The sequence below is a fragment of the Pinus tabuliformis genome, chromosome X, assembly GCF_031772625.1.
Source record: "Pinus tabuliformis cultivar Carrire ecotype Pingquan chromosome X, CPIR1, whole genome shotgun sequence".
Lineage (NCBI taxonomy): Eukaryota > Viridiplantae > Streptophyta > Pinopsida > Pinales > Pinaceae > Pinus > Pinus tabuliformis.
In genome coordinates this window covers 959,902,685-959,929,354 of record NC_142308.1, presented here as the reverse complement: position 1 = coordinate 959,929,354, position 26,670 = coordinate 959,902,685, and the positions used below count along the sequence as shown (strand labels likewise).

At 38.7% G+C, this 26,670-nt stretch overlaps 1 protein-coding gene across 1 annotated transcript in view; it reads right to left on the bottom strand.

Moving 5' to 3' along the window:
* LOC149142899 (bifunctional aspartokinase/homoserine dehydrogenase 2, chloroplastic-like) overlaps positions 1-26,670 on the bottom strand; it is a 287,370-nt gene that overhangs the window by 65,594 nt on the left and 195,106 nt on the right. The window contains exons 12-13 of the mRNA XM_089453184.1: positions 11,152-11,234; positions 10,686-10,911 (exon numbers count right to left, since the gene is read on the bottom strand). Coding sequence (XP_089309310.1) covers positions 10,686-10,911; positions 11,152-11,234 — 309 coding nt within the window. The remainder of the gene's footprint in view (positions 1-10,685; positions 10,912-11,151; positions 11,235-26,670) is intronic.

Below are 26,670 nucleotides of genomic sequence, written 5' to 3'. Positions count from 1 at the left end.
ATGGTCGAGCCTCATCACATACATTGGATTGCTGCCAAGAATCTCTTGAGATATCTTCGGGGCACAATCACCTATAGACTAAGATACACAGTTGGGAATTTGAGGCTCCATGGTTTTTCCGATGTTGACTGGGCTGGCAGTGTGGTGGATTGTAAGAGCACATCACGATGTTGCTTCTAACTAGGTTCTGCTTCAATATCTTGGATAAGCAGGAAGCAAAAATCGGTTGCTTTGAGCACCGTCGAGGCCGAATATATTGCTGCTAGTATGGCCTCCTGTGAAACTGTTTGGTTGAGGAAGCTCTTTAGTGAGTTGTTTGGGCATGTGCTAGATATCTCATTATGCCCAAACAACTCACATCACATTGGGACTAATGAACAGGTCGCAGCTATTCTTATGAAGCCCCTGGTGTTGAAGGAAATGTAACTAGGTTCGGTCTTCATAAATGAAATTTTGATATTTGTATTTATTCAAGAAAAGAGAAATTATTTTAAATGATTTGTCAATGAGTTTCTTGCTCATTAAAAATAGGTCAAGCACATTTTAAAGTGCTTCTAGAAAGTCAAAGTCAAAATGTAATTATGATGAGACCCTTTAAGGGCATGTTACATCATATATGTCAACATACAAGGTCATGGGAACACCTCCAAGCATAGTCAAATCCTCTCCTAGCATCAACGAAGCCTCCAAGCAGCAAAATGATAAATAAAAGATGAATTATCAAGTTGGCCTAAAGAGGAGGGACAAACCTCTATTTATAGAGGTTGTCCACTCCTCATTTGACAACACTTGTGCTCTGAAATCCGTAGAAAGAAAAGAAGACTAGAAGGATGCAAAAAGCCAAGGAACATGTCTACAAGGGCAGCGAGATAAGGAGAAAGAAAAACGAAGGTAAGAAGACAGTTTCTAGGGTTTCTGCAGCCACACGTGCAAAAATAAAGGAGGCTTCCTGCAGTCATTACAACAGTAAATCACAGTGACAAGTATCTTGGTTTTGGGCTAAGAAACAAGGACTATAAAGCCTCCCCAACCAGCAAAGAAGAAGAAAAAGACAGCGAGGAGAAGAGGAGATTGTTTTAGTGTTTCTATCCACACGTGCAGCAAGTAAACCTTTGCAAATTTGACAGCAAATGAAGGCAACACATTGAGAGGCATCATTTAGAGGTATAACCAGGTCTACAAGGTCTCTAAGGAAAGCGAAGAAGGTTCTCCCTATAGCGAAGTAAAGAAGCCCTAATGTTCTAGGGTTTCTCCAAAGAAGAAAAGAAATTTGACTTAGACAAACAGCAGAAGAAGGATGAAGTACTAAGGAGCAAAGTGCCGGAAGTTATATTGCAGAAAGAGGAAGGATTTGACTTGCGCTTGGAACATATCCTAGTCAAGGGTTTAGGGTTTGGAAATTGTTCAAATAAGAAGCTTCAATTAGAGAAAATTTACCAAGGGTTTTCCTCTCAAGAGTGGAGAGGTTTTATATCTGGTAGAGAGCCAAACTTTGTGTTCTTGTTATTTTGTTTTGGTAGCAGTTTGATGAAGTACACTAATAAGAAGAAGAAGAAGCATAAGCTAACAAGAAAAGTAAAAAGACTCCACAAATTGTTATCAAGTAACGAAGAAGAATCACACTACACTACTTTGCCCTAGATTCTTCAACACTGGGGAAGGTCAAATTCTTAACCTTCCGTGAACGACTTGGAGTCGTGGAGAGACCCTCTTATGAGGGTGCCATTTGAGTTGGATATTGGGCTCTAGGAGCTCTGGGGGGCTTGGGGTACTTCTTGGAGCTATGAGCGACCATAGGGTGAGTAGTTCACCTTCCCTAGTGGTGCGTTGTGTACAAGGTGAGTGGTTCACCTTCCCCTGTGATACCCCATGATGATTGATATATGCATAGGATGAACCCTTCTCCTATGGCATATGAGCAGGATGAGTGGTTCACCTTCTCCAGTCGATACATCCTACCCATGCAATCTGGGACTCATGGGAAGTACCTCTCATCTGGCCAATGAGTTGGGAAATGAGAATAGGGACCATAGTACTACCGATGGACGCATCGTGTACTACCGCACTCACTATGCTAGGATGTTTGATATTGATGTGAGATCAATGGAGACTGACTTCAAGTCAGTGTAGAATAGTATGATACACTCTTGATCATTTCTTCTTCATTATTTCTTCATGGTTCAGCAGAGCAGAGCAGAGTAGAGCAGAGCAGGGATGACAGGGATGGTACAAATTGACAAATGGTTTCGCAGGTGGATTTCTCCCTAGTTGAGAGGGAGTGTTAAAATTAGCAACTAGGGCCAAACTCCACCTTGGATAGCTCATATGATGGAGATGATATTTTTATTGGATTCCTCTTTCCGAGAGGTGCAAGATTGATCTAAAGATCATCTCATTCTGACAAGTAGAAATGGAATTATGAATTTATTTCTTCTATGGACAAATTGTCAAGGTCGGCCAGAAGTCTAATGTAGGCTCATGAAGCCCAACAGACGTGTCTCTTCACCCTCAATGTTGTGTATAAATAGAAGAGGCATTTTCCTCATTTGGACACACATCAACTCACACATCTTTCTCTCTCTTCATTTGATTGGGTCGTACAAATCACAGGCAACTTGTTCTTCTCCACACGTGCGAAGGTTTGACTGGCCATTTTTGTTCTCTACGTTGACCGAGTTGCAGCCAGCTTTGATCAGCATTGACCAAGGATTGTTTGACTTCATTTTACTATGTTTTTTGTTGGAGAATCTCTATTCGGGCAGGCCGCATATTTTGGCACAGATACCGAGAATTTCTAGGCACTTTGACCAACGTTGACTACAACCCTTTGACCGCAGAAGTTGACTATGTGTTGACCAGGTTTGACCAGATTTTTCAAGAATGCTTTGGGCTGATTTGCATTGTCTTTGTAGGCCAAGTTGACTGGGTTTGACCGAGCTGATTTGGAGGAGACTTTATACTGGTTTGGCCAACGTTGACTTTTTGGTTAGGGCATCCTGTTGACTGCAGTTTGACTAGACTGTTTTACAATGATTGGGCAAGTAGATTTTGTATATTGTACTCTCCCTGTTGAACTTTTGAAGAATAATAAGAAGATTTGATCAAAGGGTTTTCCCCAAATTGTGGTTTTTCCCTAGCATCCGCCAAATATTGTGTCCTCTTGTCTTGTCTTGTCTTGTCTTTTGCTTATTATTTATGTTCTATCTGCATTTACTATCATGTTAATGTGATTGCTAACCTAGAAATTGATATTGGGCTAATAAGAAAAATTGAAGTAAATTGCTCTAAAGCATAGAACATACCATTGTTATCTAAAATTAACAAAGAGTCAATTTCAAGTACGAAGAAGCCCTTCTTGGGCATGTGTCAACTATATATAAATCTATAGAACCCTCCAACAACAAGCACTAGCTCTCTTCCTCGTGTTGGCTTCAAGATGAAGTAAATATCTCATGTCGGCTTCAAGCTATGGAGACACACCTATTCATAAATACATGTTGGCTTATTTATAGGGGGGCAACCACTATAAATATATGTAAAGGCTCTTCGCATTAGAAAGTGAGTCAAACCCTGAAATTCGGACAACAGATAGAACAGTTCGGACTAAACCCAGAAGAGTAAGGGACAACGAGGGATTGTTTTGGACCAGTCACAATATACAATTCAAATCTCCACAGTGAAGAAGTTCAGATATGTCTCTCTGAGATTTCAAATAGACAGTGATAGTGAGAAGTTTGGATCTCTGGGTAAAGGTCTCAATGCTACAACAGGAAGATACAGTTCAGATGAGGGGGATCTCTGGGTAAAGGTCTCAATGCAACAACAGGGAGATACAGTTCGGATGAGGGTATCTATACCACAGCTAAATGATATCTAGAAGCCACAGTTCAGTGATATGAAGGAGTTGCTATTAAGTGAATTACTATAGTGTTTTGATGTTGATGCAGTAATGACAGTTTGGTGACCTGACAATACAGTGATATGGTTCAGTGCCATCTCAAGTATGTCTACAATTCGTTGCTATCACATTATGCTCAGAAAGGAGATGATCTCAATGTGTAAGAGGAACTGAAAGGAGGAAGGAGAAGACAGTCAAAGAGCTAGTGTCTTGGTCTTGGAAGTGGCTAATAGGTCAAGGGTCTTGGTCTTGGTATTCGTCAATTGGAATCTCTATAAGAAGAATTTGTGCGGGTTTTCCTCTCAAAGAGTGAGAGGTTTTGGCCCTGGCTCATAGCCTACATTCTGTGTCTCTTGTCTATTTATGTTCATGCATTGGTTACTGTTTGATGAAGAAGAACACTAATAATCTAACAAGAAGAAGATTCTAATATAAGAACAAAAAGCATTCACAAGCAGTCACTAATCGAAGAGAAATCACCTAATGCTACTGCCCTAGATTTCTCAACATGGTATCAGAGCTAAGGTGTCAAAGTCAAGAAAAGGGCATGCAATCAAAGAGACACTCAAGGATCAAGTTTCAAGAATGGCATCAAAACAAGTTGAAGGATATCAAAGCAAAAGTTCAAAGATCTATATTGAAGAATCAAAACCTAGATCAAAGAAGAAAGTCTACTTCAGAAGAAGTCTTGGGATCATCAATCAAAACAATCAAGGCAAATAGATATACAAATCAAAGCAACTAGAAGTCTACACCAGCAAAATTGTTGGATCCTATAGTCATCATCAAAAGAACACAAAGACCCTCATCAAGTGATTGACAAAGCAAGGTAGCTCAAAGTACTTTAAAAACGAAGATCAAATCATCTTGGATAAAGTCGAAACCCTAGAAGCATTTATGATCTGCACTCATTCACTACCAAAGAAGTCAAAGTATCTTGAAGGCGAGAAGGCATTATCATCATCTTCAAAAGTTATAAGGCAAGCTCCCTATCATTGCAGCAAGGATCCCCTCCTTATCCTTGAAGAAGATCATTCGAGGAAGCATCAAAACATCCTCATCAATCACCATCAACAAAAGAAGCTAGATCTAAAGGCATTGACATCATTAAAGGGGCAATCTCCTTTATTAAAGAAGGGCTTTTTCATTTGGGAGAAGATCATCCAAAAGGGGCACTAATACATCTTCTTCAACCACCAACAAAGTAATCAAGTTGAAGATTTCATCTTCACTTGTCAAGTAAGTATCTTTCATTCTATAATCAAATTTGGTAAAATGACTTCGTTTTGCAAGGAGATCTATAAGTTGGTTGGGTCATCGAACTTCCTTGCATGTAAAAGGAGGCTAGACATAGTCCTCGAAGAAAGTGAAGTCAATGAACATATCTATGAAAAGGTCTCCTCTGAATACATGGAAAGGGATTCTTATGAAAGGTCTCCTCATATAGGAGTATTGGAGACGTCAAAGAGATATATATGATAAATTGGTAGAACTATTCTCTGAAGATGCAATAAAGAAAGGTCATATCACTTAGATCTGATCTACACAAAATTGAAGGTATAAAAGGATGAAGGGATATCTTCATAAGATCTCAACTACAAGATCTAGGATAGATGATAAGGAGATAATCATCATTGTTCTAAATGCACTCACTGATGAACAAGAGAACAAATGTCTATGAGGATAAGAAGGCTATCCCATTCAACAACTTGTGGGTTCTATGCAAGATAGAAGAAGCCAGGTTGGGGGCAAAAAGGAATTCAAACATTTGTCGAAAGGAAAGAAGAACATAGCTAAGAATCAATGTTATACAGGAAAGATTGTCCTAAGCTTAAGAAGGGCAATAACAAGTGGAGGAAGCTGAAAGAAGGAAGTCCAAGGAAAAGGAAAAGCATTAGAAGTAAGAGCTCGTGACATCACTATAGAACATGAAAGATGTCTGATAGTCAACTATGAAGGTCATAGCTCTTGAGAACCTCATTGGAAACTTAACAAAGGGAAGAAGTCATCTAGGACAAGTCTCATCATACATCAAGTCAAAGGAAACATCTGTTGGATAAGGATATGCAAGATCCTCAAGACTCATTGATGGAATCTTCATCGGAAGGTTCACCAACCTAGAGTGGAAGCAAGTGTTTCATAAGGAAATCCAACTTATGGAATTCATGGGATGATGGTATGATGACACAAGAGATGAAGTAGATCAAGGGGTTGAAACTCTTTTCAATCAAGGAAGTTGTTGAAGGAAGCCTAGATGACCTAAAGGTAAATGAGGTATGTATGCTTGTATTCAATATTATAAAGTCATGTTGTATGGTTGCAGGTAACATGGATCACTGCTCGATCTTGAGAAGCATGATTAGAGGAAAGGAATCTCTTCCTATGAAAGGTTGTTGGAAGGCATGGATCACACTAGATGAAATCAACATAATCTGTCCTCATATGAAGTATGAGGTGATTGACTACAATTGAGGAACTCTGAATGGAAGCTCTTGGGAATAAAATGTGTGAAGAAAGGAAGGAAGATATTGTGAGATATGCAACCATGGTAAAGGCAATCAACATCCAAAAGACCAAGAAGAATTGACTAAGAAATCTCCCGAAAAGATATGAAGACTCTAATGGAAGTCTGAAAAAGATGGAGACCCTTGACAATGGATATCTTTGGGAGATGTGTCAACATGGATGCAGGATGTTGATGCACACTGGAAGATGTCATGATGAAAGACCATCACAAAGGTAATTTTGCATTTAACTGTTCATTTCTTATCTTTGAACAAATATCTGGATGGGCTTATGCATGACCGCCAAGGGAAGAACTGTGAATGTCTTCCAAGAGGACCATATAGAAGGGTGTAAGATCCTTCCAGAAAATATGGCATGAAGAAGGCAACATGACATGAAGCAAGACCAGATGTAGACTGATGGATCACTTTCAGATGAAAGGAATGATGACATGACTAACTCATGAATGAAAGTGATGGATGGTCCATGCCCTATGAAGAATCCCCAAAAGATGAAGACTCCTTGACAAAAAGTTTAATTCATGACATCGAAGGAAGGAGCTCTTCAAGCAGCTAATTGAGACGTTGTTGTAGGTTCCTAATTAAGAGGGAGCTTGAAAACAAGTTTCTTACTTGGAAGAAACTTGGAAATTCCTAAGCCAAGGGATTACATTAATTGATCCCATGACTCATGCACATAGGTGGATCAATGACTACCACCATGTCCTTCAATTTTGTGCAACCCCAAGGGTTAGCTCAATCAATTGAACCATACACCCAAGCCACATTGCTAATGGGAGACCATGAGTCACAGGTTCAAATTTGGGTGAGCCCTTCAAGTCGACCAACTCGAAATTGTACACCACCATCCATTCAAATATTATGAGGAAGAGGGGGGGATCCCATGAAGTTTTCCTTGTGGAAACCAAAAAGGAATATGTGTGTGTACCAAAGTTATCAGAACAAATGTCAAAAGATCACCGATCAAAATCACGTGCCCAAATTGGAAATGGATGACTATGTACATAACCAGCCTTAAATACCTAAACTAGTCAGTTCCATATGGATATGTACACAGATATGTGGTTCCACAATTTCAACTACCAAAACATTAGAAAAAAAGGAAAAAAAAAATCCCTAAAGAAATCCATACACCCCTCCCATTACTATCTAAATTTTAATGAGGTCTCCACCCTTCATTTGTCTCACAGCCTCCAATTCATCAATTTGGAGTTTTTGAAATTAGTGTTCATCTTCATTAGGCATCATTCTTTCCATTGGCCTCTTTGATTATGTATTTTGGTTCAAAAATATATTGCACTCAGTGTTCTTTTTGCTATATGCACCCTTAATGGCTATATAGTAATATATACCAAAAAACTTTGCACATTTTTGTCTAATGGTTTGGATTCACATGGATGTACATGAATATATACTTTTTTAAATAATATTTTGAATTTTTATGTATTCCCGTTCATCTAATATTCTTCCCATTTTTTCTCTGGTTCTACTCGAATCCCGACTACTTTCCAATTTTTGGGGTCCACCGATTAGGTTCTCATAACATTGGCACACACACACATATTAGAGTTGTCAGCAACCCTCCTTCCTCTAAAACGCTTGTGGGTGTGCTCTAATTGTTGTGTTACCAAATCCACAGGGTCCTGCTATTGGAACCGTTACTCTACGTTTTGGATACAGATGCAGATACAGGTACACTCAGATCCGTGTAGGATCCGCCATGTGTTAGAAAATTATAAAGGCAGAAATATTTTCTTATCTTTGATAATTACTTGTGATGTTCTTGTATTCTAATTATCTTCTCTTTATCTTCTTTAACTTCTTATCATCAAGCAACTACCAAAACATAAATGCATGAAGATCAAAACACAAGATGTAGGCTCTCAGTGAGGGTAAAACCCCTCTCCTAGGGGAAAACCCAAAATTTTCTTCTCTTCTTCAATAACCAAATCAAATGATACAACCAAGACCCTTTGACCAAGACAAAGACCTCCGCCAATCCATCAAGTCAGCCTCCCAAGAAAATTAATCAAGCTTTGGCCCATTTCTTCACAAGTCAACACAAATTGGTTCTTCAACAAAGATCTCGGCTCTCTCCTCAACACTGAAGTTTGGCCCTGCACTTTACCTCAATCTCCTTCGCACGTGTGGCAAAAAAATAGAGAATCTCAGCTCCTAAAGGTCTCTTCCTTCTTTGCTATAATTATTCCTTCTTTGTAATGATAAAGACCTTTCTTTAGACTTCTTCGCACTTCCTTCTTCACTTGAAAAATTGCAGATTGAATTCATGAATGGATAATCTCATAATAGGTCGAATGCTCAGCTATTTATAGTGGTTTGAAGCTCCTCTATGAGGCCGACATGAAGAGTGGGCAAGCCGACTTGATGGAGGAGGCTAATCTTACAATATTGACTCTTTTACAAATATATTTCTTGATATACAAAGCCCAAGAAGGGTCTATAACATGATGACATGGACAATGACTTATGATACAAACCCTAGAAGCACACAATGAGTCCTTTGATCTAGAAACAAAATAAATAGAGCATGAAACCCATTCTTATAAATAATTTTCTTTTACAATAAATTTTATTTTTCTTTCTGTTGACAAATATATTACATCATGACCCTAATACAATTATGAAGACCGATACTAGTTACATTTCTGAACACCATGTAAACGGATCATTCAAACCCATAAATGGATGACATGCTATTGAAACAAATCCTATGCTAGCTAGCCCTCACACACTAGATCCCAAGCAAATAACATTAGAGCTTTTGGTTTACTTTTTATTTTTTAAAGGATATTTGCCACCTATTTGAATCACTAAAAAACAAATATTCTATTTAGATTTTTAATTAGATTACTTATTAGTAATTTGTAGGATTAATTACATGAAGGTTGTATAGCACATGATAATGCTAACAGGAAAGGTCTAACACATTAAAATTTTAATTTTCAATTTTTTATAATGCTAACAGGAAAGCTTTGAGACAATACATAAATAATAATATATAGTGTACAAAGGATGGCTGTGTCATTAATAATTTAATTAGATCAATCCCATCCAACTCTAGGTGAAAATTTCTCTTAGAACAATATGATACATAGACTATAGCATGTTCTCAAACAGTGTACAATATTCATTTACCATTGTAACTAGATGGGAATTTTTAGATTTTAAGGCAAATTTCAAGGAAGATGACAGGTTGATCATGATGTAGAGTTGAAATATTCAAATGATGAGCATGTAGACCCATTTTTGGACATGTAGTTAGACCTACTCTACATCATCATATCAATAGAGTGATCATTGATGAGACACTCAATTTTGTATTTACAGTTATCCTTTTTGTATAAAGCATGATGCATCATGATTTCAGTCTTCAAATTTATAAATTATCTAATGATTTCAGTTCTAATGTTGTGATTCATGAATGATTTTGATTTTTAACTTTGAATATGTTTTTTAAATTTAAAAAATATTATTTTATTTTTTGTACGTGGCATTTCCCCGCCGTATCCAAATCCTAGCTTTTCAAAAATCTGGTGGATCTGTATCCATTTCCTCGTAACTTAGTCTAATTGTTCCAAAAACTCTCCCATACACCCTCCACCCAAATCCAACCCCCCTCCCCTTCCCCACAAGATAATGTAATACCTATATATATGAGCTGCCACAACTTCATTTGAAATCATCCAAGTATATGAGCATTTTTTATCATTGCAAAACTATAGATGTTTTTCATAGATATTTGGGTACAAAGTAACCGCACATGTTTGTGGCATTCTTGTGTATTAGTTTGTGACCATCTGTTATTTAGGTTAATCTTGATGTTCACAGTGTTTAACACTTCAAGTAAATCACCTCCTCTCTGATGTTTCTTTTTATAACAAATGCCTTCAACTCCATTGGTTCTTATACTAATAGCATATTGATTTATAAAATGCGTAGCCATCACTAGCATGCACAAAAGGGTCTCAACTCTCAACATTCCATCCCAAATACACCTATTAAACATAATTTATGAGTTAACCCTTTAAAGGAACTATACAATCAATCTCGCACCACAATTTGTATCCATATGTATATTTGGATAAAACACAAGCAGTAAAATAGTATGCTAAATTCAGACTGATTCACCCAAAATTTAGCAACTTTTATAAGCCTGCTTCAAACTTTAACAAAAATATCCAATCTACAAATCATCTGAACTAGAAGATAGCACAAAGCGTGTCTATTACTTGACTACTTACTTGCTCTAGCGGTCCTGAATTTGCCTTTTTATTAGGAGTAATTATATGCATTCCTTTTCGCAGCCATTGGTAGTAATTCGTAGCAACTCCTGGATCGGCTGTGCAATCTACAATAACTGTATTTGGTATAAAGTTGTTTCCATGCACTCGCTGAATAAACATTTCTAGATCAGCAGGCTGGCCTTTTTCTTTTAAAAGCTCCCTCCATGTTTGTAGGTCTACGCCCCTGTCAAAGGAAAATTTATTATCTGGATTAAAAAGCAAAACCAGGAAAAATATTCTAAGAGCAATTCTAATATACATTCAGTGAAACCAAATGGCTTCCATAGAGAAAATCACTCTAAATGCAAACATTAATGTCTACCAAAAGAGAACACAATGCAGCAATTTGAAGTTTTTAAGAAGTGTATAATGCTAAAAAAGCATTGTAGAATAAGAATAAGAAAATATGACGGTAATCACTTACAGATCACTCAGGACCATTGTTTTAGAACCAATGATGCCCATCACACGTAAATCAATGTTAAATTCCTCCTTAAGCACAGCTGCCTGCCAATAACATAAATTGAGATATATCAGGCACCACTTCAGGCCCCTATGGCACAGCCATAACATACATTTTAAGAATTTTTATGACAACCCAAAAGAACAGAAAAAGTAGGATACAGAAATATGGTTATAAAGAATCTATAAATATTTAAACCAACTAGAATATAAGATAATTATAGTGATGTCTGAAAAATGACCACAAAAGCTGGTGCTGGTCAGTGGGAATAAAAGGTACATCCAGTAAAAAAAGGTACAGTGTGGGATGATGAAAGCTACTTTCCCACTATATATATTATAGATGACTTCCAGGAGTGCAACCACTACCTGTCTACTCCCTCACATCCCTCCTCCCCACACCCCCACCCCACCATTGCTCCCATTCCCTTCCCTCCCATCCCTTCTGTTTCTTTATGCAATCTACAATCAATTGTGCTAGTAACAAACTTGCAACCCTTTGCTAGCAACAATCCCATGGGAAAGAAATATGCAGAACTATTTGTTGACTCAAGAAATAACTTGTAAAGAAATGATAATATCTATGATAGAACAGTAGAACATAGTAAATTTAGCAACCACTTCTAAATAAATAAAAGATAATCATGACCAGGGTCGTACTTATTTTCTGAATTAATTTCACAACTTCAAAGAATTTGATAATAGAAAGTCTGTTCATTTTATTCGGTGTATCATGACAATGATCCATATAATCTTGGGCTAAAATTCATTTCAGATATTAATTTGGAGCCCGAGCATCCAAATAAGTTTGAATGCTCATTATAAAGATGCAACATTGTTCTTAGGCCAAGCACATTATTTAGATCCACAAATCGTGGTCAGAAATACAAGGAAATATTATATGAAACTACAAGATTTAGACTAACAAAGAAATACTAATACATCACCATATATCATTATCTCTGACAATATCATTTTAAAAATGATTTTGACAAGTGGACGAAGTGCTTCTTGAATACCAATCCTTCAAATAATCTGATAGTATAAACAAAGCAAATTAAATCTACCCACAAAATGTTTCATATGAGAAAAGGTATACAAAGTCTTCATACTAACTTAAGGGGGGAGGCCCAATACTTGCACAACTTAATTTTAAAGGTACATGATGTCATGTTAGAATTTAAAATTTCTCCCACACGTACAATGGAGCATTGCTTACATCCATTTTTGTCCTGGGTGTGTGACATGTTCAAAATGGTGCCATGTCAGTTACGAAGGTACAAGCTGTCCAAAATAGCTCATTTTGTGGCCCATACCAGTTGTTGAAAATTAAATACACCAGTGGTCAACTGGAATACACGTCACAAGGTAGATATGACTCAAAAAGAAATTTAAAATTTTTAAATATTAGCTTTATTTCAAAAACATAGGAGGAAGTTTTTAGGATGAATGTTTATAAATACATGTAAATGTTATTTTAATTCTAATGCCTTGGACAATTACATGCACATACTTCTAGTTTCTTCAACAGTTTATTACCTAATAGGCATGTATTACAGGGCTCTATGCCCGCCATTACATGTTTTTGTTGATTTGGGGTAGCATCAGATGTGCTCTAGCCACGAAATTTGGTGGAGAGGTTGGGGCACATGAGACCTCCAATACCCAGAAAGGGTTTGGGCAGATTCCAAACAGTTCAGGAGAAATTAAAATATTAATGTGAATTAATATTAAACTGTGTTAGAATGGTCCAAAAGACATGGATCAAGCCAGATTTAATCTTAGTTGTTGATTAGGGACTTAATCTCGGCTGTTGATTTGTCAACGAAAAAAGTATAAGAGGAGGCTTGAGGGTCACTTGGAGAATACACCAGAGTGATCAGTTATTCTATTCTCTTGAGCGGGGTTTGCTAAGAGAGATAGAATCAGTGATCAGTTGTAGCAAGGGGCAGTGAGTACGAGGCAGAGAGGCAGGGACAGTGCCAAGAGACTAGCGCGGAAGCAGAGAGAGGCAAACGCAGAAGCAGCAGAGACTGTGCAAAGCCAAGAGCGCCTGCATCATCCACGTAGAGGTTGCAACTGTGACGAAGAGAGCCAGAGAGGTTGCGCAGAGGGTTTCAGGTTGACGCAGAGGCCAGCAGGATTGACGTTGAGCTTCAGATTGTGCTGGAGAGGGATTTCGTGGAGCAGGCTTTCTGAATACGTGTTTTCGAAGAGAGGTATTGCTACCAGATTTCTTATCTCTGTCGCAGTGTTACTTGGGAACGGGAGCGAAAGCGGGGAGCGGGAACGAAAACGGGTGCGGGAGCGACATTTTCAAAAGCTCCCGGTTTGGGAGCGAATCCCGAAGCGTTTTTTATATAATATATATATTTTTTATATTTTTATATTTTGATACATATATGTCAACAAAAACATGTAGAATGATGAATTAGATATAAAAAACATAAAAAACATAGATTGAACCATATAACAAAAATCATCTAGAAGTTATAATCTTCATCAACCATGTCCACAAGTTAGTAACATAGTAACATGCAACATATTGAGTCATGATTCATCAATCTTAAAGTTTCAAGCTTTCAAAATTCAATATATAACATTTATCATCATTGCTCACCAAAGTTGTACTTGTAAGCTAAGTGTAACCATTACAACGAATAATATCTAACATGAAATGAAATGTTATAAAATGAAATAAGACAACTTTCAACTTTCATGAAGCATCATATTCATAATTCATTACTACTGAGTTATAATTGCCAACTTCAAACTTAAATTGTCATATATTATTTTAAAAAATATCATAATAAATATGAAAGAGTCAATAGTTATAAAAACTACTAGAAACTAGAAAAGACAAGTAAATCTATTATCTATTGCTTATGCTTGGGCCTCTTGCCACCACAAGAAATGTCTAATTTTTTTGTCTTGTTGGAAAATCAAGATCTTTATCATTAATATCACCCTCTAAGCATTAATATCCAGAGGTGTCTTTGTCATTACCTTTGTATCTGTATAGGGATCTTTGTCATTAATATCACCCTCTAAGCATTAACATAAGATAGAAAAAGAATAGCATGTCAAGTCAAGATTTTGTTTGAGTGATGCGTACATTTTTAGGAGGGTCATGATAGAGGAGTTCGACAACCAATGTCACTAACATCAAGGTACATAGAGGGATTGGTGCTCTTGATTAAATACGAGTTCCATACCCTAATACATGACAAAATTCAATGGAAACAATGCAATCCTGAAATCCTGAAAAACTGATAAGTCTGTTGGATTTTGAATGAAATCTAAAATTCTACTTTTTGCATATGAAATCCAATGAGGTCGGAACCACTCTCAAACATCATGAGTCATTTCATGGTAATGTTAAAAATTTAAGTAAAAGGATGAAAATGAAGATTAAAGAGAATGTCACTTTTACTTTAAGAATTTAACATTACCATGAATCGCATATCAATACTAGGGCCATAGACTTGATCATTAAGCTGCCCCACTAAAAACTTATTTGTTTCTTTGAAAAACAATTGCATTTGGAACATCATTGCAAAAAAAAAAATTGCAAAAAAGGCAAAACGCTCCCAAAAAGGCAGGGAGCGATTTTTTTTAGGGAGCGCGCTCCCGAAATCGCTCCCTTTTCGGGAGCGATTTCGAGAGCACGCTCCTGACCCGCTCCCAAGTCGCTCCCACCCTGAGCGCGGATTGGGAGCGGGATCAAGAGGGGGGAGGCGCTCCCCCGCAACTATGCTCTGTCGAGTTAGCCAGTTTGGTACCCAGTGTGCTCAGAAAAGAGATGCTTAATAATAAAACCCTCAGATAGTTGCACCGGTTTTCCCGCATTGGGTTTTTCCGGGGACATTAGTCCAATAATAATGGTGTCATTTGTGTGCTTGTTTCTGTTTTCTTCAGTTGATGATCTGTAATGTGTTGAGCAAGCACTTGTATTTATTTTCAGTATTTACATGGTAAATAACTTGTTAATTACCAGAACAAGTAGGTAGGAATAAATCAGTAAAGTGCATGGAGGGTTTCTAACTGTTAGACTTAGAAACTTCAACATCGTATCAGAGAGAGGTTGCAGATCACAGGAGAACTGAGGACATCAGCAGAGCAGCAGTAGCAGAAAACAATTGTCCTGAGTGACAGAAGTTGTTCCTAGCAGAAAACAGCAAGGAAGGGGTGGCGCAGTGCCTGCATCATCAAGTTCAAGCCAAGAAGAGGCTACGCAGAGGCTGAAGGAGGCAAAGACAGGCTCACACAGATCCACGTAGAGGCCAAGAGGGTTGACGCAGTTGGCTGAGGGAACTAGTTTGCCGATGTCGGGACTGCACAGAGCCTAGGAGCTCTCACCTTCAGGTTGTTGGGGCTTAAGAGGCTGTGGGTAAGTTGCAGAGTGGAGTTGGTGGGGTACTGTAGTTAGAACAGTACCTAATAGGGCAAGGCCAAGGAGAAGGGAGTTGTTGCCGAGGGTTTCTAGCCGAGAAATCCAGATCAATGGTGCAATTGCACAGATGATCAGAGTAGGGGGCATCTCGACATTGGCAGAAGGTTTCCAGGAGGGAAATCAAGGCTCAGAGGGAGTCACATCGAGAACTTCCAGGTCAAGTACTTCGCCTTGAGGACGATAGCGATCCCAATTGACCCAACTGATAACGACAAGTACGAGGAGGCAATGGCGAGGGCCAAGAGCATCATCCTTGATGGGGTCAAAGACCATGTAGTACCACACATTGACAAGAAGGAAACGGCAAATGAGATGTGGGAGGCCCTAAAGAAATTGTACCAGCATACTTCTGTGCAGAGAAGGATGTTACTATACAATCAGTTGCGGTCATACCAAATGAAGAAGGGAGAACCGATCGACACCTTCCTCGGTCGACTAAATGAGATCCAGGATCAACTGACTTCCTTTGGGGCCACGCCGGATCAGGAATTTATGGTGAGAACAGCCCTGAACACAGTCTCAGAAGACTGGGAGGTATTTTTCCAGAGTATACTAGGCAGAGCGACCCTTCCACATTGAAAGGAAATGTGGGCGGCTCTTCGCCAAGAAGAGATCAAAAGGCTAAGCAAGACTGGAAGCAGCGACAAGGGGATCAGAGTCAAGCAGGAGGAGGAGAATGTTGCCCTAGCATTTGAGGGAAAGCAAGAGAAACAGAAGAAGAAGGACCTCTCCAAGGTCAAATGCTTCCACTGTGGGGAGCTGGGTCATTATGTGACCTAGTGTGCAAGGAAGAAGAATAAGGGAGAGTACTCCGAAACCAAGGCACGCCAGCAAGGGCAGAGAAGGAAGTGGAGATAAACGATGACTGTGCCATGAGTGCACACATGCCACTTGAGCGGAAGTGGGGAGACATCAAGTTGTAGTCAGATGGACTACAAGCGATGAGGGGCAGGATCCTTGAGGTACCCAGCCTCTTGGATTAGACCATGCTACGGGAGCCCCAAAGAGGAGTAGCAGGACTGGCAGATGTGGGTAGAGTCGGATGCGGATGAAGCGGCAGAGAAAGCTACAGTGCAGAATTCCCAAGACAGCACGAGGCTAGCAGGCTACAGCAGTGCGAGAAGCACAGGAGTGTTGCACTACTACAGGATGGCACAAAGAGGTGTGCAACGGTGCGAGATGTAGGGAGTTGTTGCAACAACGCAAAGGTCAAAGAGGGAGCACTCATCAGCGGCAAAGGGAGCTTCAGCATCAGGAGGGTCTCTAGCCCAACAGAGAGGTCAGAGTTAGGAGATCAGTTACTTACTTCTCAGTAACTGAGTTGCAGTGCAGCAGTGGGCAACATGATGCAACATGATGAGAGGAGATGTAGTGCGGATGTAGTGCTGGGAGAAAGGACCAGCAGCAGCACGGATGTAGAGGGAGTTGTCGTACAGATGCAGCAGTGGCAGTGGCAGAACCATGGGCAGCAGTATAGGATACAGCAGTGCAGAGGATGGTGGGCAGCAAGCCTAGCATCAGCACATGGACCGATGCCAGATAATCAGGGTGATACTCAATGAGGAATATTACTAGAGCACACTCCTCGCTAAGAGGGAGTGTTGATTTGGGGTAGCATTGGATGTGCTCTAGCCACGAAATTTGGTGGAGAGGTTGGGGCACATGAGATCTCCAATACCCAGAAAGGGTTTGGGCAAATTCTAAACAGTTCAGGAGAAATTAAAATATTAATGTGAATTAATATGAAATTGTGTTAGAATGGTCCAAAAGACATGGATCAAGCCAGATCTAATCTTAGCAGTTGATTAGGGACTTAATCTCGGCCGTTGATTTGTCAACAAGAAAAGTATAAGAGGAGGCTTGAGGGTCACTTAGAGAATACACCAAAGTGATTAGTCATTATTTCTCTAGAGTAGGGTTTGCTAACAGAGATAAAATCAATGATCAGTTGCAGTGAGGGACAGTGAGTACAAGACAGAGAGGCAGGGACAGTGTCGAGAGACCAACGCAGAAGTAGAGAGAGATAGACGCAGAGCCAGAGGGAGCCACGCAGAGGCAGCAAAGACTGCGCAGAGCCAGAGGGAGCCACGCAAAGGCAGCAGAGACTGTGTAGAGCCAGAAGGGTCTGCGTCATCCACGCAAAGGCTGCAGGAGTGACGCAGAGAGCCAGAGAGGCGACGCAGAGGGTTTCAAGTTGACATAGAGGCCAGCAACGCTGACGCTAAGCTTTAGATTGTGCTAGAGAGGGATTTCGTGTAGCAGGCTTTCCGAATACCTGTTTCCAATGAGGTATTGCTGCCAGATTTCTTATCTCTGTCGGGTTAGCCAGTTTGGCACCTAGTGTACTCAGAAAAGAGTTGCTTAATAATAAAACCCTCAGATAGTTGCACCGGTTTTCACGCATTGGGTTTTTCTGGGGACACTAATCCAAAAATAACGGTGTCATTTGTGTGCTTGTTTCTGTTTCCTTCAGTTGATGATTTGTAATGTGTTAAGCATGCACGTGTATTTATTTTCAATATTTACATGGTAAATAACTTGTTAATTAACAGAACAAGTAGGTAGGAATAAATCAGTAAAGTGCATGGAGGGTTTCCAACTATTAGACTTAGAAACTTCAACATGTTTTCTAATTATTTCTGTAAATAATTAATTAACATGCAATAAGCTGCACGAAGCCATGCTAAGCAACAAAGTTGCAGTATGAGAAGGAAATGCAAACAATTAGGGTAGTTTTGTCTTGAAGCCATTGAACCTAACAATAATCTCCCCATATCTTATTTAAAGTAGGCAAGAAGGAACTACAATTGACACAACTTTCACAAAAAAATATTAGGAACCTTAACAAAAATATTACCTGGCTTTGATTTTGTCAGGGTTACTCATTAAAACACAATTATTTTAATGAGAAAAGATATACAAAGTCTTCATACTAACTCAAGGGGGAAGGCCCAATACTTGCACAACTTAATTTTAAAGGTACATGATGTCATGTTAGAATTCCAAATTTCTCCCACACATACAATGGAGCATTGCTTACATCCATTTTTGTCCTGGATGTGTGACATGTTCAAAATGGTGCCATGACAGTTACGAAGGTACAAGCTGTGCAAAATAGCTCATTTTGTAGCCCATACCAGTTGCTGACAATTAAATACACCAGTGTTCAACTAGAATACATGTCACAATAGACATATTTATTTATCCAAAGGTATATCTTCACATATCAAAGTTGGGTTCAGGGATGTCCTTCAAAGTCCTGGGGTATACCGAAGTAGTGGGGACTGAAAGAATTTCCCCAAAAAGGAGTTACAGGCCTACATTGAGTTGATTATGTTGGCCTTAACCAAACCAAGAAGTATAATATTAAAGTACAAATGATATTGGTCATAGCCAAATGTGAAGATTACAACGTTAATTCTAACATACCCCTTAAATCTAAACAAGATGACACAGCGAGAAGATATTGCATCGCATCCCCCTTAATGGCAATCGCCCACACAAATATGACTCCAGACACTAGTTAGGGTCACCTCAGGCTAAGATTTCATGAAGATGTCCATAAGTTGATCAACTAAAGAGATAAAGATTGGTAAAAGACAGAATGGGGGTACCAAATGTAGTGCATCGAGATATCAATCTGGCTTGTCTTCTAATGTTCCACAAGATTGTGAATAGGTTGAATCGCACTTTGATTGTCACAAAATAAAATGATGGTAGTTTCAAAACAAAGGCCCAACTAGTCAAGAATCATCTAAATCGAAGCAAGGCTAAGAACATCACAAGCATATTCAGTGTCTATGGAAGGGAGACCTATTACCCCTCATGTAAACAGGGGTACATACAAGTTTCTGCTGAATATTTCACCACCATTGTAAACCCATGTACACAAGTCAAAAGCCTTCTAACAACTATGTGAGGCCCTGTATTAAGTGTCGTAGACTTGTTTGGTCGAACAACGGCCAGTCCCTTTGGGTTCAAATCTGGTTCCTTTTGTCCTAGATAGGATTGGAGGGCCCTGGATGGGTTTATATGAGGACTCGTGGTTTTAGAGGAACTTGTATTTTGCAATGTTCCACCAAGTTTCCAAGACGGGGTTACACGGGAGCAGGGAGAGGCACAAGGGGGACATGTGGGAGCACCCCTAAATTTTAGGGAAATTCAAGGGTGACGAGGGGACATTGGGGTGTGTGCGTGCATGTGTAGTATAAACATGATTCAAATTCAAATTCAATAATGACATATATTGATTCGTACATCATAAATAGTAAAGTATTGTATACATTGATTTAAGTTCATCATTCATTCTAATCTAGCCGTGTTGTGATGGAGCTCTACGGTCGTTGTGATTTTCTATAGGTGCCTCTCTCTGCAACATCACCGCGGCTTCATCTGATACCAATCAGAGATTGACGCAAACCTAAGACGGCTCATATCGGCAAACTACGACCTCCCTAATTGTTTTCACTACTTTTTGCGAGAGTTTAGGGTTCTTCCTTGTCTGGTGGCCAAGTGTTTCTCAAGACCTTCCATAGCGAGGGGTTAGGAAAAGGAGACCCTAAGCAACACCATTTACGGTGAAGATCTTTCAATACTTGAGGGTGTTTTAGATTGATGGAGTTGATAGGGTTCTTTTCACCCTATGGATGACATTTTGGTTGACTTTATTCGAGGACCCCCACGAGGGTTTTTCTATTTTTACCTCGCCAATTGTCAGGTCCAAAATCAAGGAAGGGATGCATACTGAAAAAGAAGGTATGGAACCGAAGGAAGCACACCTCCTCAAGGTTGGACATGCAGTGGGAGGCCCTTGCTGGATGAAGCCAAGATCGGGTGGGGAAGTCAACCTTTCAAACGACATGGGCGGTAACAACGGAGTCACCTACCCAAATCTTGATCCTAATGAAGGTCTATAGCTGGGGTTCTCAATAGGTCAATTTTTGGCCCCTTCCTCTCACTCCGTCGATGGACATTCAGGACAACTTCAAACTTCTTCCCTCGCAAATACTCCACCTCTCACTGGTTTCCATCCAACTTTGGACACTTCTCTACTATCTGGGCGCGAACAGGGGAGCAATCCACACAAAGTTTCTCAGCACCCTATTGAGAAATCAATGCATGTAGTTTGAGGGTTTTGATTCCACTTTTCTTGATAATTATTTGTGATTGGTATTGGCTTCTTTACTTCTTTATTATGATATCTTTCATCAAGCAATTACCAAATTAAAAATGCATGAAGATCACAAGAACAAGAGACACAAGATGTAGGCACTCAGCTAGGCAAAACCCCTCTCTAGGGGAAAACCCAGTCAAACTCTTCTTCTATAATCGAACCAAGTCAATGTGAGACAATCCAAGACCTTATGACCTAGACAAACACATCCTCCAATCACCAAGTCAACACTCCTTGCAAGTAGATAAACATTGTCAAAGTCAACAAGAGTAACTTCCTTCAACGCTGCTTCAATCTGATATTTCGGCCTCCCTCCAACTCAGAATTTTGGACCTGCAATTACTGCAGAAATTTCGGCCACTACAACTGCCTGAAATCCATAGAAATCTCGCACGTGTGAGAGAGAAGATGCCCCAAACTTTGAATTTTGTCCTTCCTTTGATTTGACCCACTTGTCCTTGACTTCGCACTTCTTTTTCTCTTCTTAAACTACATATCGAACTTGCTAATGGATGCATGCCAAATAGGTCGAGCTCTTCTTCTATTTATATTGCTTCCACAGGGTTGAATACCCCTAATATGATCCGACTTAATCAAGGTTGGGCCGACCTGGTGAGAGGGTGACAAATAATTGTTTTGACTCAAAAATAATTTTCTTTACATGATACAAAAGCCCAAGAAGGGTCTAACAAATGTGGCAATGACTCTTAAGACTCGAGAGAAACCCTAGAGGCCTATAATGGAGGCTTTGATCTAATAAATAAAATGAGCATGAAACCCATGCTTCAAAATAATTTTCTCTTTCTTCTTTTTTGAATAAATACATAATGATAAAGTACAATACCAATTATGAAGACCAATCATAGTTGCATTTTCAACGCTCCCTATTAACTACGGAAGTATGCATAATTGTGCAAATAGGTACAAGGATGAACTCAAATTGACATGTTCACAAAAGAGTTTCAGCATACGCAATGCTAGGGATACCCTAACCGCCAAGGTATCCTCCCAACAAGGTATAAGGTGTCATCAATGACAACTGCCTCTATAGGTACCATCACGCTATAGCCTTGGTATCATATAGATATCATCTAGGCCTCTGTGCCCAGACACCAACCCTCACTGGGATCCAGGTATCATCAACACTAAATTGAAGCTCCAAAATACCCTCACGCACTGGGATCTAGACATCATCAACAATTGAGATCTTGATACTTTCCAGGCCAGGGTGTCCACCCAAGTACCATCATACAGCAATTTTATGGTACTTCTTTCTCCCTCTGAACCAAATCAGAGATATCCACCAATACAACCATGCTTCTAAAATAGACTAACTTCTTGTTGGGGAGAGATTTCATCAACACATCAGCTACTTGTTCATCTGTTGGAATGTATTGTAGCTTCATCTACCGGAATTCTTTTCCTTATCAATACTTTCCAATATAATGTTATTTCTCTTAACTATCGTGGATTTATACTTTTGTTCGTCAAGCTCCCTCTCAACTTAGGGAGATCAACAATTTTATTCTTCCAGCTCCACAGGCTTTTTCTTTTGCATCATCATATCATTGGATAGCTTCAATCTTCCAAAAATTCATTCCTTCGTATGACAACAAGGTCATCATTCAATCATTAATGTAAACTTCAAAGTCATCAAGGTTCTTGTAGCTCCCTATTTCCATCATGCTCATCATCATCATAGGGTCATCATCAAGTATGAGGTAGGCATACCTCTTTACAACTTCTTGCAAACTATGTGCCTGCAAATCTCAACAAGTACAACCAGGCACACAAATATATATGTACAAGAGCATGAAATTATCTTTATCAGTAGCATGTTATCATAATGGGAGTATCTAGGGTTATCAAAACTTGAAACAGGAAAATAATTTTAGATATTTAAGACCTAATCATTGTTAGGGTTTCAATTGTACAGAAGCATTTACACCTAGGGATACACTTTTATGCCCTAGACTCTTACAACAACCTTCACTAGGGTTTTGTCACAAACCTTAGATATTATTATCAAAACTTAGATATCCAATAATTAAATCATGTTAGGGTTTCAACCATACCTAGGGTTTCAATGTTCATGCCGTAGGATCTTTTATGAACTTTTACAAGGGTTTTGTCATAAACCCTATATACTATCACCAAACCCTAAAAAGCTAGGGTTTTATCGTATGCTCTAGATACCATTAACAAACCCTAAAAATTAAAAAGACTAGTGTTTCATTAAATAGCAAAAGATAGTTATTACAAGGGTTGTTTTAATCTAAACACCCTAAAAAAAGAATCTTTACGATTCTATACCAAAACCCTAGAAATGATCGTACCTTCTTATATAATGGAGATATGCTACAAATTTTGTAACCTCATACATACCTTGAGTTGCTTTTATTTACAAACCTTGAAGGGCTTTCTTTGCAACAAAGTTTCTCAAGTATTCCCTTTGGAGGCTCCCTCTGAATCTAACCACAATCCCTTCTTCTTTAGAATATACTTGCAATCCTTCTTCCAAAGAAAACACAAGGAAAGGATTAATATCAAGCATCAAAATTAAAGCTAAATATGTGTAGAGGGAATCAACAAAATAAGGAATACTTATCTTTTGTGAAGAGGTGGAAGCTCGCTCTTGATCTTGCATCAATCTAGTTTTATGAGGGATTTCTTCAACTTATCAAAACAACTCAAGGACTTTCTAATAAAACATATGAGATCTATAAATCCTAGAAATCAAAAAGAAAGATTGATTCTAGAGGCAAACATAAGAGACACTTCGTAAAAACAATAACCTATATTATAAGCAGAGGATATACAAGGGATAATATCCCTAAAGACAATAAAATAATTCTTTGACTTCAAAGTCCTCATTTTTGTTCTTCTTTGGTGGAGCTTCATCAACTGAAGCTGTAGTTTGGTCTCTTTCTCTCTTCTTGCTCTTCAGGTTTCCAAGATATTGGTTTTTATAGTGTCCCATCTTGTGACAATGATAGCATTTTCATGATCCATTTCCATATGAGTCAAAGTGCCCAAGGATCTAACTTGATTACCAAGTCTTTATTCATCATACTCTTGATAATATCATCATATCTTACTTATTAATTACCTGCAACATTTACTGACAAGTACCACCAAGCAAAATATACAAGTACGAAAGCATGAAGACAATATCATTAATCTATGGAATTTTTTGATAGGAAAAATTGCTAGTGTTTCCATATCCAAACCCTAAGTTTTATGATGTTACCTTTCGAAACATAAACTCTAGGGTTTGAATCTCAAATCCACTTCTACCCTCACTAGGGATTGCTATTTCTCCCTAGACTACCTATAAACCCTAGAGACCAAAGGCTAGGGTTTCTATGAAGGAAAAAAATAGAATAAGGTTAGGGTTTTTTGAATAGGGATCTCTAATTTAATATACATGTAGGTTTTATAATCATAGATATTCCAAAAATCTTCAAATATAAGACTACAAACCCTAGACATAAAAACATATAGCAAAACCTTAATGCATATTTATATATAGATCTTTAAACAAAAAATTCACAAATGAACATGTTATGTTATACGTACCTTGTAGTAGCCTTACTTACCCTTTATTGAAAGTGAATGCTTCCCAAGTTATACTACCTTTAGTGCTACCTTTAAGATATTCTTCACTGGATGTTTGGTTTTATCTTTGCTATTTGGATTCCTTGAAATGATGACAAATGATGTCTAAAGAGTATTTTTCGGCACCTACACTTTCTTTATCCTTCTAGCCTAAGTCTACGGTCTTTCAAGACTTCCTTCCTTCATTCAATATTTCAAGTGTCCAAAAATTCTTCTTCTTTCACCTTAAATCCTTTCTTGAACCCTTAGTAAGTGATCTTCATGCTACCTTTTTCTTCTTCGACTTCACCTTAGCTTTAATACCATGTTGAGAAATCAATGCATGTAGTTATTAGCATTTTGATTCCTCGTTTTTTGATAATTACTTGTGATTTGTGTTGGCTTCTTTACTTTTTTATTATGTTATCTTTCATCAAGCAATTACCAAATCAAATATGCATGAAGAACATAAGAACAAGAGACACAAGATGTAGTTATTTAACCAGGGAAAAACCCCTCTCTAGGGAAAACCCAGTCAAACACTTCTTCTATAATCGAACCGAGTCAAAGTGAGACAATCCAAGACCTTTTGACCTAGACAAAAACCTCCTCCAATCACCAAGTTAGCCCTCCTTCCAAGTAGATAAACATTGTCAAGGTCAACGAGAGTACCTTCCTTCAAAACAGCTTCAATCTAGAATTTCAGCCTCCCTACAACTCATAATTTTGGACCTACAGTCACTGCAGAAATTTTGGCCCCTACAACTTCATTGAAATCCCTAGAAAACTCGCACGTGTGAGAGAGAAGATGCCCCAAACTTTGATTTTTGACCTTCCTTTTTCTCTTCCTAAACTATAGATTGAACTCGTTAATGGACAGATGCCAATTAGGTCGAGCTTCTCTTCTACTTATATTGCGTCAACATGGTCGATTAGCCCTAATATGGGCCGACATCAAGGTAGGTCCGACTTGGTGAGGAGGTGACAAATAATTGTTGTGACTCAAAAATAATTTTCTTTACATGATACAAAAGCCCAAGAAGGGTCTAACAAATGTGACAATGACTCTTAAGACTCAAGAGAAACCCTAGAAGTCTGTAATGGAGGCTTTGATCTAATAAATAAATAAAATGAGCATGACACCCATGCTTCAAAATAAATTTCTCTCTCTTCTTTTTTCGAATAAATATATAATCATAAAGTACAATAGCAATTATGAAGACTGACCATAGTTACATTTTCAACACTCCCTCTTAACTAGAGAGGTATTCATAATTATACAAATATGTACAAGGATGAACTCAAATTGACATGTTCATAGAAGAGTTTCAACATATGCAATGTTAGGGATACCCTAACTACCAAGGTATCCTCCCAACAGGGACTAAGGTGTTATCAAGGCAACTGCCTCAAATAGGTACCATCAAACTACAGCCTTGGTATCATATAGATACCATTTAGGCCTCCATGCCCTGACACCAACCCTCACCGAGATCCAGGTATCATCAACACTAAACCAAAGCTCCAAGATACCCTCCCACACCAGGATCTAGACATCATCAAAAAATGAGATCTTGATACTAGCCAAGCCAGGATGTCCTCCCAAGTACCATCATATGGGCAGTTTATGGCATTTTTATGGTACCATCAACCAAATCAGAGATATCCACCAATCCAAGCATGCTTCTAAAATAGACTAACTTCTTGTTGGGGAGAGATTTCGTCAACAAATCAGCTACTTGTTCATCTGTCGGAATGTATTCTAGTTTCATGACCCCATCTTGAGCAATATTCTTACTATAGTGGGTACTTATTACTAATATGCTTAGTTTTGGAATAACACATCCTCAAGGAATTTCGTCTTTGAAGACTCTTCCCTATTGGATGCCCTACCACATCCTCAAAGAGTACTAGAATCAATCTCAAATGCTTACCCAATCCTCCATTATTTATTCATAACATGAAGACAAGAATGATGTGCCCTTCTCTCCCTCATGGCCTTCACTAAGACTTACGATTGTTAGTCCTGGTCTAGTGTATGATGGAAGTAGAGAGTTGTATCTGTCACTCCCTCTTAACCAGGGAGGATCTAATCTTTCCTATACAAAGAATATACCCAAGCTCCCTCTTAACCAGGGATTTGCCCAAGCTCCCGCTCAACTAGGGACTTGTTTCCAACAACAGTTATCTACTCTTTAGTGGAGATCATGGTACTATCAGTTGCTTGTAGGGCTCCTCCTTCCAATTTCATGAACTTC